Raw genomic sequence first — 16,132 nt, 5'->3', positions numbered from 1 at the left:
AATTTTAAGATTTTATATATGTTGTGTTAAAAATTGATATATATGTACTGGAGCCTATGATTAATTCTATAGTGAAGTCTCATCCCCCTGGTAAGGAAATTAATAATGGACTAATGTAAAGTATAAGATACTGGGTTCTGATGTGAATTTCTTAAACATGACAATTGGCCGTGTTTCCAATTTGGAGTCTGTAAAATGATTAGAAATGGTAATTTAAAATTGTGCTAAGGTCCCTTTTATAGGAGAATGGACAGAAAGCTGGTTCCTACAAGAAGAGGAAGAGGCTGAGATGCTGTGCTGGAGATGGCTGGAACAAATACCAAGGACAAGAAGACTTCATTGATGGTGTTCACTGCCAGACAGCTGTATAAGAAAAGACCTTTTTTGGGGGCAGCTAGGTGTCGCCATAGATAGAGCACCGGCCCTGGATTCAGGAGGACCTGAGTTCAAATCCAGCCTCAGACACATAACACTTACTAGCTGTGTGACCCTGGGCAAGTCACTTAACCCCATTGCCTAGCCAAAAAAAAAAAAAGACCTTTTTGATTCTTAAAGGGACAATTGCATTGTTTTCTTCTTTTGGGTCTCTGTATCTGTACTTATGAAGGGACTGCTCTTTTAATTTGTCAATGTTTAGATTAATGCCTATATTTACTTAAAGGGGTGATGGTTAGAGAAGGAAGAAAAAGAGCGGAGAAGAATTTGAATTATTTAATGTGATTGTGAAAGGTACCAAGAGTGCCAGGTGTTAAAGATATCATAAGAATGATAATTTCTATATGTGATGATATGAAGATGCAATTGATGTTTTATAGTCTTTATTACAAAAGTCATTATTGTTTCTAAATTGTATTATGTTTCTAAAATTCTTAGATTGTAAAATTTGAGAGGAATTATTGTCCTACTCCTGGTATGTCTCCCCACAATGCAGCTAATTCAACCTAAATTCTTCTTCCTCCTGGGACAAGGAGGCAAACATCTGGGGGTACAAGTATATGATGATTTAAAAGGGAACAAGCCAGCCATTGATACCTCTGTTGCTAGCATGGGAAATGCAAATGGATGGGGTGATATTTGGCCTCCTAAAAGAATTATAAAGGAATATGGACCTGCTACCTGGGCACAAGATGGGAGCTGGGGGTATAGAACCCCGATATACATGTTTAATAGGATAATTAGACTCCAAGCAGTGGTAGAAATCATTGCCAATCAAACTACTGAGGCTATTGACATCCTGTCCACCTTTGTGGACCAAAGCTGAGAAGCTATCCTGCAACACAGGTTAGTCTTGAACTACCTTTTAGCTGAGGAAGGGGTGTCTGTGGAAAATTAAACCTGTCCACCTGCTGCATGAAAATAGATGATGTGGGACAAACCATTAGGGATATTACTAAAGAGATTAGGAAGATTGCCCATGTTCCAGTGCAAACCTGGTCCTCCCCATTTAATACTCCCTGGGGGTCCTGGTTCGGGGAATCTTGGTGGAAGCAGGTATTATGGTTTTTGTTGATAGCAATAAGTGGAGTCATACTATTCCCAATGTGTGTCCCATGCATGGTGCAATTAATTATTACTATTGTACAAAAGACCCTCTCTAGAATGATTACATCAAACAAACCTGTCAGTGAGTCTATTAAACTAATATGTTAAGGAATCAAGGGACAGTCAATCAGGAAGAAGGAGGGCCCGATTTTGATGAAATAGCAAATAGGGAAGCTGAAGAAACTTACCAGTTTTGGTGTGAGAAACTTTCAACTATGAAATGAGAGGGGGGAACTATATGGGACAAGTGAAAGTTTCTCATGTAAGATGTAAGCTATGCTCCATAAATGTAGTGAGGCTTCAGCATGAGCTGGGCCTAAGTTTCACTTTCTTTTCTGGGGAAGGGGATTGTGCACCAGCTGCCCACCCCCCTCCCTTGTTTTGTAACCACCCCCTCTGTTGCTTTGTGCTTTAACTTTACCAAATAAAGCAATCCTCTAGCTCCCAAGCTAGTTTTGAGTAAAATGTATCTCTTGGGTTCTGAAAATAGACTGTGAGGTCTCTTGCCTCAGCCAATGAGGATAAAGAGATTGAGACAGACAGGTGGGGAGGGGGCTTTTTGGAGTGGTTTGTCTAGTCACAGGGCAGCCCCAAGCAAGTGCAAAGTATGAACCATGTAGTAGTAGGCTGAGCAGGTACAGACACCACTTCTTTACCCCAGAGGGTGCCACTGCTGTAACCAGTTACTTTCATTCTCTTGTACTTTGGGAGTTTTGAACATCACAATTGGGTGATGGGGGGTGGGGTTCTGAAAAAGGGGACTGGCCTGGCCTGTGTTTATTGTACATAGCACATAGTGGACGTCCAAGCCTCCATGACTTTTCAGGGCCTCTTCATTTTACACAAGCATATAGATAATACAGTGGAGTCTTGATTGGAAAGTCTTTAAAAGTTTGATAACATAACAAAGCAAGTAAAAGTGTTCATATGTGTATACTTTTATACACAGCTTCAATCAACAAGCATTTATTATATATAAGAACAATTCAGCAAAACTAGCCAACACATTATCCAAGTCTGAGATCTTATGCAATGTTCCACATCCAAAATCCACCACCTCTGCAAAGAAGGGATTAAGGTACATTTTCCCATCTCTTCTTCTGGGCCAAGCTTGGTCATTATAGAGTTCCTCCTTTTCTCTCAGGTGCACAAACTTGTAGACCATAGGGTAAAGCAGGTCTGAGAGGCCTGAGTGGTCTGAGTGTCTCAGATTCCAATGACCTTTAGATCTAGACCAGGTATTCTTAATCTGGGGTCTGTGATCTTGGTTTTTGTTTGTTTTTATATTTTGATAACTGATTTCAATATAATTGGTCTCCTTTGTGGTCCTTTGTTTCTGTATGCCTTCACAAAGAATTGTTCTGAGAAAGGGCCCATAAGACTTAACCAGAATAACAAACAAAGGAGTTCAGGATAACACACAAAAAACTGAAAACCTCTGTTCTGGATTGTTAACAGTGTGAGAGATGATCTCTCAGAAGTGAAGCCTCCTCAAAGGGTCATTAGTTCTTGTTAATGGTTCTGGTATTGTTGCTTCTGAGTGGTACATGTGTACCAACACTAAGTGAAGACCCCTCAGAATGCAAGACTCCCTCCCCTAGCCTTCTCCCTCTCCTACTCTTGGATAGTGTTAGCAGAAATTCCTGAGACGTGGGAGCATCCTATCTCATCCTCTAGCTGGTTGTATGACCTTGGGTAAAAGACTGCTGAAACTGTGAGGCCCTGAAAAGGGGAACGTGCTAACATAATTTCTATACCTCTTTGTTCTCTCTGTTGCTGGGGTAGTTTTTACATGAATACATTGTATGAACAGGCAGTTTTCAGAGCAAGAAATTAAAGCTGTCTACAGTCACAAAAAATGTTCTAAATCACTATTGATTAGAGAAATGCAAATCAAAATGATTCGGAGATACCACATCACACCTATCAGATTGGCTAACATGACAAAACAGGACAATGGTAAATGTTGGAGAGGATGTGGGAAAATTGGAACACTAATGCATTGTTGGTGGAGTTGTGAAATGATCCAACCATTCTGGAGAGCAATTTGGAACTATGCCCAAAGGGCTATAAAATTGTGCATACCCTTTGACCCAGCAATACCATTTCTAAGTCTGTATTCCAAAGAGATCATAAAAATGGGAAAAGGACCCACATGTACAAGTCAATGAAGAGGTCTCTCCTTTTGCAAACTTTTGTCAAGACTGGTTACCAATGTGAGATCTCTCAGATGGACTGAGTGTAGCAATTTCTTAGACTGTTACAAACTCAAGGTTGGTTACACTAGCCTCAATAGGCCTAAGTTTCAGGTTCCCAGAAAACACATGATTTGTAGTGTTACATCAGCATTAGCTAATGGCTAATTACTAAAAAGGATAAAATAGCTAGGATTGGTAGTATTATAATGAGATTCCTTGTTTCTGGGGTAGATTTTCGAGTTTTAGATTGTAAGGCTGAAATTCCTGTCCAAAGGGAATTCAAAGCCAGTGGTAGGTGGGTATCTCTGTGTTAGGGCTATATAACCTTTGTCCTGGCCTTGTGCCTTGCCTCGCTTCACTTGGACTGCCGGATGAAGCGAGAACGTAATAAATCTTTCACTTTATACCTAGAAAATCTCTGAGTATTATTTTTGGGTAGCTATAGCACATACCAGTAACAGCTAGTCAAGTGATGGCTAGTTATGTTTCTAGAGCTTGACAACTGGAGAATCAATCTGGAGCCATTTGGGGAAGGATCCTCTAATTGTGGATTTGAGAACCCAGAAACATGAATTTTTATGTCCAAATATGTGATAGCTAATAACCTGGTATGTTTGTTGAGTACTTGCTAGAGGCAATAATACCTAGCACTTATATCTATTTAAGTTTCACAAAGCTCGTTACATATGTTAACTCATGTCATCCTTCCAACAACCTTGCAAGATCGTCACTATTATTATCTTCATTTTACAGAGGAGGAAACTGAGGCTGGAAAAAGTTAAGGGACTTGCCCAGGGTGGCACAGCTAGTGAGTGTCAAGAGGCTGAATTCAAATAACTCATCTTCCTGACTTTGAGTCTAGATCTCCAGCCACTGACTGCAGCTCTGGCTTCTGCCCAAGGAGGGGTATCTCCACCCCAAAGGGGGCAACCTGAGACAACTTCGCTCTCTGCTGTGCCCCAGGGGCCCACTGAGACCGCCTCCATCTTAACGCAGCCCCGAACTGGGCAATTGGGATCTCCCTCGCTTTGCCTCTCCCCCAAGAGGCTTCCGAGACCGCCCACCATGCCCCGCCTCACCGGTTAATTGGTACCGCCCCCATCGTGCTCCGCCTACATAGGGTGCCCCATTGTATCCCTTCCCTAAAGTGCTGTTTGGGACTCTCCATTATATCTCCCCACCGGGTTAAATAGTACTGCCCCCTGTTGTGCCCCCGTTCCACTGCAGAGATCGCCTGTTCTGCTTCGCCCACAGGTTATCAATACCGCCCTTATTGTACCCCTTCTTCAATGGAATACCCCCATTTTGTGCCTCCACAGGTTAAATGTTACTGCCCCCGTTATGCTCCGCCCCAACAAGCCTGCTGGGAATCACCCCCATTTTGTCTCCACACAGGGTTAAAAGTTACTGCTTCCGTTGTGTGTCCCGCCCCCAGTAGGCTTACCGGGACTGCTCCCATCGTGGCGCACCCCCACAAGGTTATTGAGACCACCCCTACCGTGCTCCGCCCCTACAGGATAATTAGTGGCCCCCATCGTGCCCCCCAACCCCGCTCGCGCAAGGTTATTGGGACCACCTCCATTGTACCCCTTTTCCAAAGGGCAGTTGAAATACCCTCATTACGTATGCCCCTTCATAGGCTGAGACTGCCTCTATTTTCCCCTCCCCACACGACAGTTGAGCCGGTTCCCCCTTCCCTCATTGTGACCCCGCCCCTGCGGGGCTGCTAGAACCGCCTCCCTCCCGTCCCCACCCCAGAAAATCTCAGCATCTCGGAGCCATAGCACCTAGGCAAGGACCCTTCAAGATGTTCCAATGGCCTTTTGTCAAAGGCCAAAACACCCCGCCACCCCCCACGCCAAGCCCCGGGGCCCCACAGCCGACAAAGCCCGTCATGAAGAAGGCCGATCAGAAGGATTACCAGTCCGGTAAGTAAGGCGGCACCGGATACCCTTCATCACATTTTTCACGATCACAGAATCGGGAAGTGAGAGGGAGGCCTTTTTTCTTTCTTTCCCCCCCCCTTTTCTTTCTTTCTTACTTTTTTTTCCCCCTGTTTTTAACCTCGACCTCGGGGGTTTTCGTGGCGGCGGCCTCGGCCCGTCCGGCTAACTCTGTCGTCGCGATGCCCCCTCAGCTATTTCCCAGACTGCTAGCCGGCGCCTAGCCCAATGGCCCTGACTGTTACCAGTTCTCGGACCTTAAGAAATAGGGGGACGGATCTCCATTACCTGCCACCTGTGGTCTGTGTGAATGTCTTCCTCGGCTTTTTCTGGAGGGTCCCTTCTTTAAATTGGTTCGTGAGACGCGGTATAGGAATCAAAAACGCTTATAGGCCTTCGAGTCTATCCTCAAGCAGAAAAGAAGTCCGAGGGCTCAGCTTCTTCCTGTTGTCATGGCAACTCCTGGCCTCTTTTCTCCCGAATACCCGCTAACTTTTTTCACCAATCAGAGGAATCTGTCCGCTAGAGCGATACAAGAAGCAGCCAATAGGACGTCCGGACCAATCCGAAGCCTTCCCCCCATCCGCCCCTCCAGTTAGCTGCCTCTGCTACAGGCTACGCTGCTTCCCTCTTACCGGACGTAGGACGCTGGCACACTGTTGCGCAGGCGCATCTGGCTTGCAACTTCATTTCCGGGCCGGGAGCGGGAGCGGCAGCCATTGTGGTGAGTTCGTATCGGCTTGGGGGTCTTTTATCTTTACTTTTGTGTTATTTTCCAACAGGAATTGACAGATTTCCCTTTCCCTGTACCTGGGTACTTCCGCTCACTCCCGAAGGCTGGACTAACTGCCAACAAAGCATTGTGGTTCTGAGCCGAAAGGCCGGGCACAGGGACCTGAGCGGAGCAAGTCGGGGCTGCTTTTGTCGCCACCCGGCTTCCGTTTCTCCACGTGTCTGAGTCCCCTTCCTCAGTACAAGGAGTGGCGGGGATCCTGCTTAGGAGGCGCCCTCTTTGACCCCTTCTTGTGTCTTTGGAGGGAAAAGACCAGCTCATGGAGATAGAAAGTGGAGCCCCGCAGCACGCTTGTTACTAAAGCAAAGTCGCACGAGCCTAAGTTCCAAGTTTCCCGCCTTTTTATACTTCACTATGGCAGCTCTGTCCTTTCGCCTCTGAAATGCCTTTGCTTGTCCTGTGCTTTTGGTACTTGGGGACTCTTTTCGGAGAAATACATAGAGAAGTAGCGTTGGCTTTTCATTTTCCTGCGTGCGTGTCGTTTGCTGAGGTGACGTTTTGTTCGATTGTGTTTGTCAGTGACTTATCAGTAACCGCTGCTATTTAGAGTTTGCTTAAGTTTCGTACGGGAACTACTTAACCCATGTGGCAGCATTTAGTGGCTTTGATGAGTGTATAAAGTAAGACCAAGACGTATATTTTGTTTGTAGACCAACTGAGTTTCTTTCCTGCTGCCCTGGCTGCCTAATTTTTCACGTGTTAGTGCCTTCCTTAATGGGGAAAGGGAAAGTCATCAGCATTTAAGCTTTTGCCTTAGTGTGGTACAGTGCTAAGGAGCTGAACCTTTCCGGAGTAATTCAGCCTTTATTAACCATAGTAAAAAGTTTCGTGGAGCAGGAGGACATTGAAGCTATTGGGGAAAATAGAAGGGTTTTTTTTTCTCAAAAATTTCTTCTGTGAGCTATTATCATAGAAAGGAAGTTTAGCATAGTGGATAGAAAGCTGGCTTCGAAGCTAGGGAGAGCTGAGTTCAAATTCCTTCTCTTGGTACTCTAAGCTGTCGGTTCTCAAAGTGAGCTCTATAGAATCCTGACCTCAAAATTCTTTTCATAATAATAGTAAGATGTAAGAGTTTTAAAGGGGTCCTGAGACCAAAAAAGTTTGAGATCCTCCAAGCAGCCTCTCTAGGACTCTTAAGCTGCAAAGAATGTACCCACCAGCATTGGTAGAGGGTGTTCACAGGTCACAACCCTATCCCTACCAATTACCTTGCATAATCATTGGCTGTCTGCCCTTTGTTTCAGTAGATTGGCAAAGCTTGCAGAGAATAAGATATAAATAAAATCTGAATTAGCATTCTGCAACTTTTCTATTCTTCTGGCTGACCAAAAATTATAATATCTGGGCTGGTGAGTTCATGTGTAGTGCCATCACATGTGTGTTGAACACTGAAGGATGATAACTCACATGTACATAGTACTTTAAGGTTTACAAAACATTGTCCTTACAACCCTGTGAGGTAGGTTGTTTATGGCTGCCCCCACTTTACAGATGAGGAAGCTGAGGCCCTGAGAGGTTAAGACACTTGTCTATGGTCACACAGCTAGTAAGTATGAGAGCCTATTATTAGTTTTAGAACTAAGATATTCTGACTGCCAGCCTTATAATCTTCCCACTCTCTTGGTATTTGTGGATTCAGAATACTGGATATGATTATGTGATTGCCAGTTTTTATCAGAAGTCATAATTTGCATTTTCTAGAAGCAACCTGGCCAGTTTGCTCTGGTGACAGACAGTCTTAAAGGAGAAAGCAGGTGCCCAGCTCAAACCAAGCTACAGGATGGTACAGACCTTATGGGAAACACCCTGTGAATACATTAGACTCAGATATTATGTCAAACACATTTTGTCTGGTGGTATACCATTTGACATATGGCCACAACTAGCAGACCAGGTGTGAGTGGCCAAAAAATATGTCTCTGATTTCAGTGAACTTTGGTTCTAGATGCTATGCCAGCTTGTCAGTTGTCGATTACTGTGTGGCTGAGACCCTGGAATTGGTGCCAGTTGCCTGGAGGATCTAGGGATATACATGTCTTTTTCCAGGGTTATGATACTTGATAACCTGGTAATGTGCTGAGTTCTCCCAAGCTAATACTTAGCTTGGAATCTCCCCATGTAATGTAAGTTGCATGCTCATAGGAAAATTCCTGTCTTACACATTTAAAAGTAGTTTGCTTTTCTTCAGTCTCAGCAGTTTGGAATTCTGGATAGCTAGCTTGATAAAATTCTGTCTGTGTCTTGAAGGCAAGTCTGTGTAGAACTTTGTTCTTTTGTTTTATCTCAGTATATCCTGGTGAGCCCAAAACCAGTCTGGCTTTTTTAGGGTGTGGGGTAGGTTAAGTAGGATTCTTCTTTTGTTTTATCTCAATATATTCAGGTGAGCCCAAAACCAGCCTGACTTTTTTAGGGGGTGGGGTAGGTCAGGTATAGGATAGGGTAGGGTAGAAGGGTAGGAAAGAGGACTTGGTGATTAAAGTACAAAGAGAAATAAAATAAGAAAGCTTCTGTGACAGAAGGGATGTGTTTCCCTTCCTCCTGAAGTTAGGTAGTTTTAGAGAAGTGAGTCTTTGTCAGGGCCTCTGTAAATATACCTGGGAAGCCACTGTTAAGAATGGCTTTACTGGAGGATGCAAAATGATCAGTCCTGGATGGGAATTTCAGGTTAATTTCAACTGTCAGTAGAATATCAGTTTGAGGGCAAAGACTCTCTCAAAACTTTTGGTATTTATGTAGTATTTATATGCCCAGTGCCTATGGCATAGTGTTGGAACTGAATAGGTGCTTGTTAATTGATTGCTAGAATTGATATACAGGATTTCATGTAAGTATTTAAAAATCACTAAATGTTACTGCCTACTATTTGCTTGAATACCCAACTTCCTGTCATGGAAACTTTGCCTGGGGAGATTGCAGCCCTCTGTGTACTTAGATAAGTCCTGGGGAGTTGCTTGGGAAATGCAGGAGTTAAGGGTCTTCCCAGGGGTCACACTGTCCTTCAGAGTTGGATGTGGAAGTTGAACCCAGGTCCTTAAGCCCCCCTGTCTCTGCCCACTATGCCATGCAGCTTCTCTGTTCACTCTGTAGAGCTTGTAGAGTTTTAAATTCGGTGACCCTTGGAATATTTGCCCTGAGCAAGTGAATGAATGAATGTCTAGCTTCCAACTCAGTGATAGCTTTGTGTTGTGAAAACCAAGAGTTAATGTGACCTTTACTTAGTGAATTCTCTGGGGCCTGAGAGCCCAGAGAGGAAAATGCCGGCCTCCTCTGCCACTTGTGGAGAGTTGCCTGGTGCACTGAGTGGTTACGTGAGCTGCCCTTGGACACACATTGGATGTCTGAGGATGCCTGAGACAGGGCTTGCTGCCAGGTCCTTGAGCTCTGCTCCCTCCTTGGCTGCCGCTCACTGCTATATCTTGGTGTTGGGAGCCCTGCTACTAGTGTCAGGCAGAACCTTTCCTGCATCTTATATCTTTGAGAGTTGCCTAGATCACTGAGAAGTTAAGTGACTAGCCCAGGGTCACGCAGTCAGCATGTGTGAGAGGCCTGATTTGAACGCAGGTCTTCCTGGCTTTAAGCCTGGTTCTCTATCCATTACACACTCTGTCCCTCATAGATCTTAGGCTTTATTAATAGAAACTTTATATGCGGAATATTCTGCCTCTGGGGACAACTGAGTGGTCCAGCGGATAGAGTGCCAGGCCTGGAATCAGAGAGGCCTGAGTTCACATCTGGCTTTGGATACTTACTAGCTGGGTAACCCTGGGCAAGTCACATAACCCCTTTTGCTTCAGTTTCCTCCTCTGAAAAAATGGAGATAATAGTACCTACCTCCCAGGGTCATATGAGGCTCAAATGAGAGCATTTGTAAAGTGCTTAGCACATAGTAAGCACTGTATAAATGTTAATATTATTATCATTACCTGTATTATCATGCTGAGTTCTGAGTTAGGAAGGATATTGATAAGGCCAGAGCTTGTCTAGAGGAGGGAAGCCAGGATGGTGAGGAGACTTGAGAGCATGCTATTTAAGAATTTGTTTGAAGAGCTAGGAAAGTTTAGTCTGGGTAGAGAAAATTTTAGGGGAGGAATAGGATTGCTTTCATGTGTAAGAAGATCTTAAATTAGCAACACAACTTGGAGCGACCTCTGCAGGTTGCTGAGAAGGCTGATCTAGGCTTTCTCTAAAGAGATACTTCCTGATGTTGGCCTAAGGGTGGCATGGGCCACCATGCAGGAAGTTCGTTCCCCCTTAGAGGCTTTCTAGCAGCAATTGGGTGAACAGTTGTCAGGGACATTGTTGATGACTTCTTATGTGCACTGGGCTTGATGGACTTCTAAGGTTCTTTCCAGCTCTAAGATTTCATGTTTCTGAGTCTGCATATTGGGAGAGGAACAGGATCTCAGAGCCTGTAAAGACAGGACAGCTAAATCCTCTAATTTGGGCAGGCTTGTTCTGGTTAATGCTAAGCTGAAGTAGGCTGCAGAATGACTGCATGTTGACAGAAGTGGATCAGAGACCTCTAAAGCTGGAAATATCTTAAGTAATTAAAGCTCTACCTTTTATAGTGCCTAGTTATGTGTTTGTTAACTAAAAAGGGCTAGGGGCCCATTCTAGAACTTTTTGCTTAGGTCCCAGAATTAGTAAACTGATTGTTTGAGGAGTACTTGAGTTTTGTATAGTCGGTAATAATACCTTTTCTCCCTCATTTGAAGGGAAAACTGGCCTGAGATTAGCTGAGAGATCATTTGTGAAAGGTTTGTTACCCATGTGGTTACTAGGCATGGCTACTCTAGAGAAAGAGATTTATAACAGTAGTTATGCTTAAGGGGCTTAGCCATTACACATTAATCAGTTTGAGGTCCAGCCCTATACCATTATTTGATACGGAGTTCTGGCGTATTATTTCCAAAGCCCATCTTTGCTTCTTTCTCTCCTTCTCTTCTCTTAGAACCTTTTTCTGTCTCTGCATTGCATGAGGGAGTTAGACTAGGTGACTCCTAAGATCCTTTTCTACTCTGGGAGTCTTCTTGCCTTTTTTTTTCTTTCTCCATTATCTGAGGCAAGCATTATAATGCCCAGAGGTCTACCATCTTCTACCTCTGTACAATTTTTCAACCAAATTTGAGATTTCCTCTGTTTGTCATTTAATGCACTTTACCATGTGGCACCAGCTTCTCTTTCCACCAGGCTGATTGCACATTACTCTCTAACATTCTAACTGAACTGGCCTACTCGCTGTTCCTTGCATAGAATGTATCATTTCCCACCTGTATCTTTTCAGGGGCTCCTGTGTGAAATGCTTTCCCTCCTTATGTCTGCCTCTTGGAACCTCTGGCTCCCTTCAAGGCTCAGTAAAAGTACTACCTCCTAGAAGAGGCCTTTCTTATCATCCCCCCCCCAATTATTTTGTATTTACTTTGTATATTTCTCGTATTTACTTATTTATGAACTTGTCATTGCTCATCCTGTTCTACTCCCCAACCCCCAGTAAAATGTAAGCTCCTTGAGGGCAGGACCTGCCTCATATTTTTTTTTTTTAACCTCAGTGCCTGGCACAGTAGGCTCTTATTAATGCTTACTGACTGATTGTTCTCAATAAATAAGCCTGCCATATGTCATGGAATATTTAGGCCCCTGGAAATAGTTCACAGAATGAAAAGATTTGTCTCTCCACTAATTATTTGACATACTTCCAGAAATTCTAGCTATAGGAAGAAGACAAGAGCAGAATAAAAGGTATAAGCATCAGTGGAGAGAAGACCAAATTATCCTATTTGCAGATGACATGGTGGTATACTTTAAAACCCCCAGAGATTCGATTAAATTAAAAAAACAACTAATTGAACCAATGCAGCCAAAATTAGAAGAAAAGCAGGAAATGGGTGGGGGGGATCTTCACAGCAAGTTTCTTTGATAAGGATCTCATTTCTCAAATATATAAGGAACTGAGCCAAATTTGTAAAAATATGAGCCATTCCCCACCTGATAAATGGTCAAGGAATATGAACAGGCAGTTTTCAGAAGAAGAAATCAAAGCTATCAATATTCATAGGAAAATGCTCTAAATCACTAATAATTAGAGAAATGCAGATTAACACAACTTTGAGGTACCATCTCACACCCATCAGATTGACTAAGATGGCAGAAAAGGATAAATGCTGTAGGGGATGTGAGAAAATAGGTACACTAATGCACTGTTGGTAGAACTGGGAACTAGTCCAACCATTTTTAAAAGCAGTTTGGAACTTCCCATTAAGCTATAAAACTGTACATACTTTGACAGCAATGCCGGTACTGGGTCTACACACCAAAGAGATGAAAGAAAAAGGAAAAAAGACCCATGTGCACGAAAATATTTATAGCAGCTCTTTTTGGGGTAGCAAAGAATTAGAAAATGAAGGGATGCCCATCACTTAGGGAACAAGTTATGGTTTATGAATTGTGCTGTAAGAAGTGATGAAAGGAATGGTTTCAGAAAAATCTGGGAAGGCTTAGATGAACAGATACCAAGTGAAGTGAACTGAACCAGGAAAACAATGTACGCAGTAACAGCAATATTGTAAAGCTAATCAACTGTGAAAGACTAGTAAACTGCTCAATACAGTGATCTGCCACAACTCTGAAGGACTCATGATAAAAAATGCTGTCCACCTCCAGATAGAGAATTATGGGCTCAGAATACAGGTCAAAGCATGTTTCTCTCTCTCCTCTCTCTCTCCTGTCTCTATTTCTTTTTCTCTCTCCCCCCCTCCCCTTCTCCTCCTCTCCCCCTCTGTCTCTCCCTCTTTCCCTCTCTCCCCACCTCTTGGAACATGGCTAATGGGGAGATATGTTTTACATGGCTTCATATGTGTATTGAGTATTCCATTTCTTGTTTTGTCGATGGGCAGGGGAGGGAGTGGAAGAAGGGAGAGAATTTGGAATGAAATTTTTTTTAAAAAAGAAACCAATAGAGGTGATTAATAGTTTTAGCAAGGTAGGAAATAAATCTTAAATCAGCATTTCTGTACAGTTCTCAAAGTCTAGTCTGGGTAGGTTGGTATCCCTGAACTCCCTTTCAGAGGATGAAAAGAAAGAAACAAGCATTTATTAAGTTCTTACTATGTGTCAGGTATTATTCTAAGCACTTTACAAATATTATCTCATTTTATCCTCACAATAACCCTGCAAGGTAGGTGCTATTTATTATCCCTATTTTACATTTGAGGAAACCGAGGCAGACAGATTAATTGATTTGCCCAGGGTCACACACCTAGGAAGTATCTGAGGCTGGATTTGAACTGAAATCTTACTCACTCCAGGCCTTGCACTCTTTAACTACCATGCAGGCCATCTAGGTGCCTAAGGGTGTTACAAATCCTTGGGTCCATGAGGCAAAACTATTTTCATCATAATTCTAAGACATTTTAATTTCTAATGGGGTAAATGTTGATAGACGCAACCCACATAAACAAAAGCTCTTTGGATGATCCTCAATCATTTTTAAGAGTACAGAGGGGTTCTGAGGCCACAGAGTCAGAGAATTACCATCGTACAGTACTAAGAAAAACCCAGGAGAATCTATACTAGGAAATATTCCATTCAAAATCACTGCAAAGTACATACATAGTTCCCAGTTAAACCACCACCTCACACGTTATATATAACTACAGCTACAAAACACTCTCTAGAAATAGAGGCTTATGTAATCTCCAGTGACTTCCCCTCTTCATCAGTTTATGCGAGTCTTTGCATGTTTTCTCTGAATTCCTCCTGCCTCTTTAGTTGTGCTGCATTGACATACCATTGTTTGACCATTTCCCAGTCACTGAGCACCCAGTTGGTTTCCAGTTTTTTCCTACCACAAAACAGTGTTGCTATTAATATTTTGTTATATGTAGATGTCTCTTTCACCTCCTTGAGATATATGCCCAGTGATGAGATTACAGGATCAAAGGCTATGAACAGTTTAGTAACTTTTCTTCTGTAATTCCAAAGTATCATCATCTTTGCCAGCTCTGTGAGTATGAGGCAAAACCTTCAAGTTGTTTTCATTTACTTTCTATTGTCTAATGAAAATCACTTGAAAGATTTCACTCTTGTAAGTTGCTTTACATCCAAGTTTGCTGGAATGCTTATCTTCTGTTAAGGAGATGCTAGTTGTAGAGATATTTAAACAGATTGAATAAAGAAGAAAATGCATCATAAAAATGGCACTTTAAATGGGCAAAATACACTTGAGCCAATGAGATTATGGCTTTATTGTCATCCTTTTATTATCTTCGGGGTACCAGTGTGCAGCCTCTTATTCATTTGTTAATGGTCTCTCTTTCACTGTCTTCCTTAGAAGTCTTTGCAGTGTGTTGTAACCTACCTAAACTTGTGCCTATGATGTTTCTTTCCATTTACCCCTTTGAGTTCCTTGTAGTTTTGTTTCAAGAACATTGTAGTCCCTGATTTGTAACTGTATAGCTTCAGTGGAAGGATATTAATGTTAGATGGACTTTTACAGCAGTGACCAATTTAAGATCATGGAAAACACCATGTGATTTCTTGTTGTGGAGTCCTAGGCCCTTAGGCTCTTTGTCTATCTGAAACACCTTTTCAGAATATGCATTTAATGGTTCTTAGTCCTCCTTTTCTTTGACCTCTTTGCAATTTTTGTCTTTCTTGTTCTTTCTCTTGCTCCCTTCTCCCTTGGATTCCTTCTGTGACTCAGTTCTCTCCTAGTTCTCCTACCTATCTGTTTTTTGATTTTTTTGTTGTTGTTTTTCAGTCAGGATTCTCCCATTTCTAAATGTTTCTACTCCCCCCACCCTCCATGGCCTTGTCCCACTCTTCTTCTCTTGCTATATACCCTTTCCCTTGAAGATCTCAGTTTAGCTTGCCTGGGTTTAATCATCTTCTATGTAGATTACTCTCCTCTCCCTCCTTCCCCCTCCCCCCATCTACATTTCCAGTCCTGATCTCTCTCCTGAACTTCTTCGACACAAAGGGCCTATTGGACATCTCCATCTGGATGTATCTCAAACCTAACATGTCCAAAATAGTCCAAAACCCCATGCCATTCCTCCAGCCTTAGCCATTTCTGATGAGGATACCACAGTACTCCTGGTCATCCAGATTCCCAGCTTCAGTTATCCATGGAGTATTTGTCCCGTAGAGAAATGGCAATGGATTGTTAGCTCCACTTTAGTCTTTGTAGCCCTAGCACCTAACATGCAGCCTGGCACGGAAGAAAGGCTTGATTCCTTGTCCTCCATGCTAGTTGCCAAGTCTTACCAATTCTGTCCTCACAACATTGTCTCCACTTACACAGCCTATGCCCTTCAGGCCCTTATTGCCTCTTGCTTAGACTATTGTCCTTTTAAAATACATTCTAATTACTTCCTGAGTGGTCTTCCTGCATCCATTCTCTTATTCTCCAGTCTATCTTCTAGGTGCTGCCACAGACCTAACCACATTAGTCTCCTTCTTAGAAATCTCTGGCTCTCTATTCCTTTTAGGGTTAAAATCAAAAGCCTTAGCTTGGCTTTCAGAGCCCTCCACAGAAGGACTCCCAGCAGCCTCTCCAGTCTTGTTTCATATTACTCTCGAAAGTGGCGTCTTGGCTTTTCCTAATACACTACATTCCATTTTCCATCTCTTTGTTTTTATCCAAGCTACCCCTTAAG

The 16,132-nt window shown here is 42.9% G+C and overlaps 2 protein-coding genes across 8 annotated transcripts in view; one reads left to right on the top strand and one right to left on the bottom strand.

The window, feature by feature from the left end:
• Nucleotides 1-6,165, bottom strand: part of DNAAF6 (dynein axonemal assembly factor 6) — an 85,789-nt gene extending 79,624 nt beyond the window's left edge. The window contains exon 1 of the mRNA XM_020967223.2: nucleotides 5,972-6,165. The gene's annotated coding sequence lies outside the window, so the exon portion shown is untranslated. The remainder of the gene's footprint in view (nucleotides 1-5,971) is intronic.
• The window catches only part of NUP62 (nucleoporin 62), a 65,813-nt gene continuing 55,163 nt past the window's right edge, over nucleotides 5,483-16,132 (top strand). For 2 of the 7 annotated variants that reach the window (XM_078147926.1, XM_078147925.1), the window contains exons 1-2: nucleotides 5,483-5,668; nucleotides 6,193-6,407. In XM_078147926.1, the coding sequence (XP_078004052.1) occupies nucleotides 5,556-5,668; nucleotides 6,193-6,407 (328 nt within the window). In that variant the 5' untranslated portion in view covers nucleotides 5,483-5,555. Of the gene's footprint in view, nucleotides 5,669-6,192; nucleotides 6,412-16,132 lie in introns of those variants that run through there. The other 5 variants (XM_020967219.2, XM_020967218.2, XM_020967221.2 and 2 more) reach the window with 4 other exon arrangements.

The sequence above is a fragment of the Phascolarctos cinereus genome, unplaced genomic scaffold, assembly GCF_003287225.1.
Source record: "Phascolarctos cinereus isolate Bilbo 61053 unplaced genomic scaffold, phaCin_HiC Scaffold_8;HRSCAF=390, whole genome shotgun sequence".
NCBI lineage: Eukaryota > Metazoa > Chordata > Mammalia > Diprotodontia > Phascolarctidae > Phascolarctos > Phascolarctos cinereus.
The sequence above is the reverse complement of the archived record's forward strand: the minus strand, read 5'-3'. Positions and strand labels throughout refer to the sequence as shown.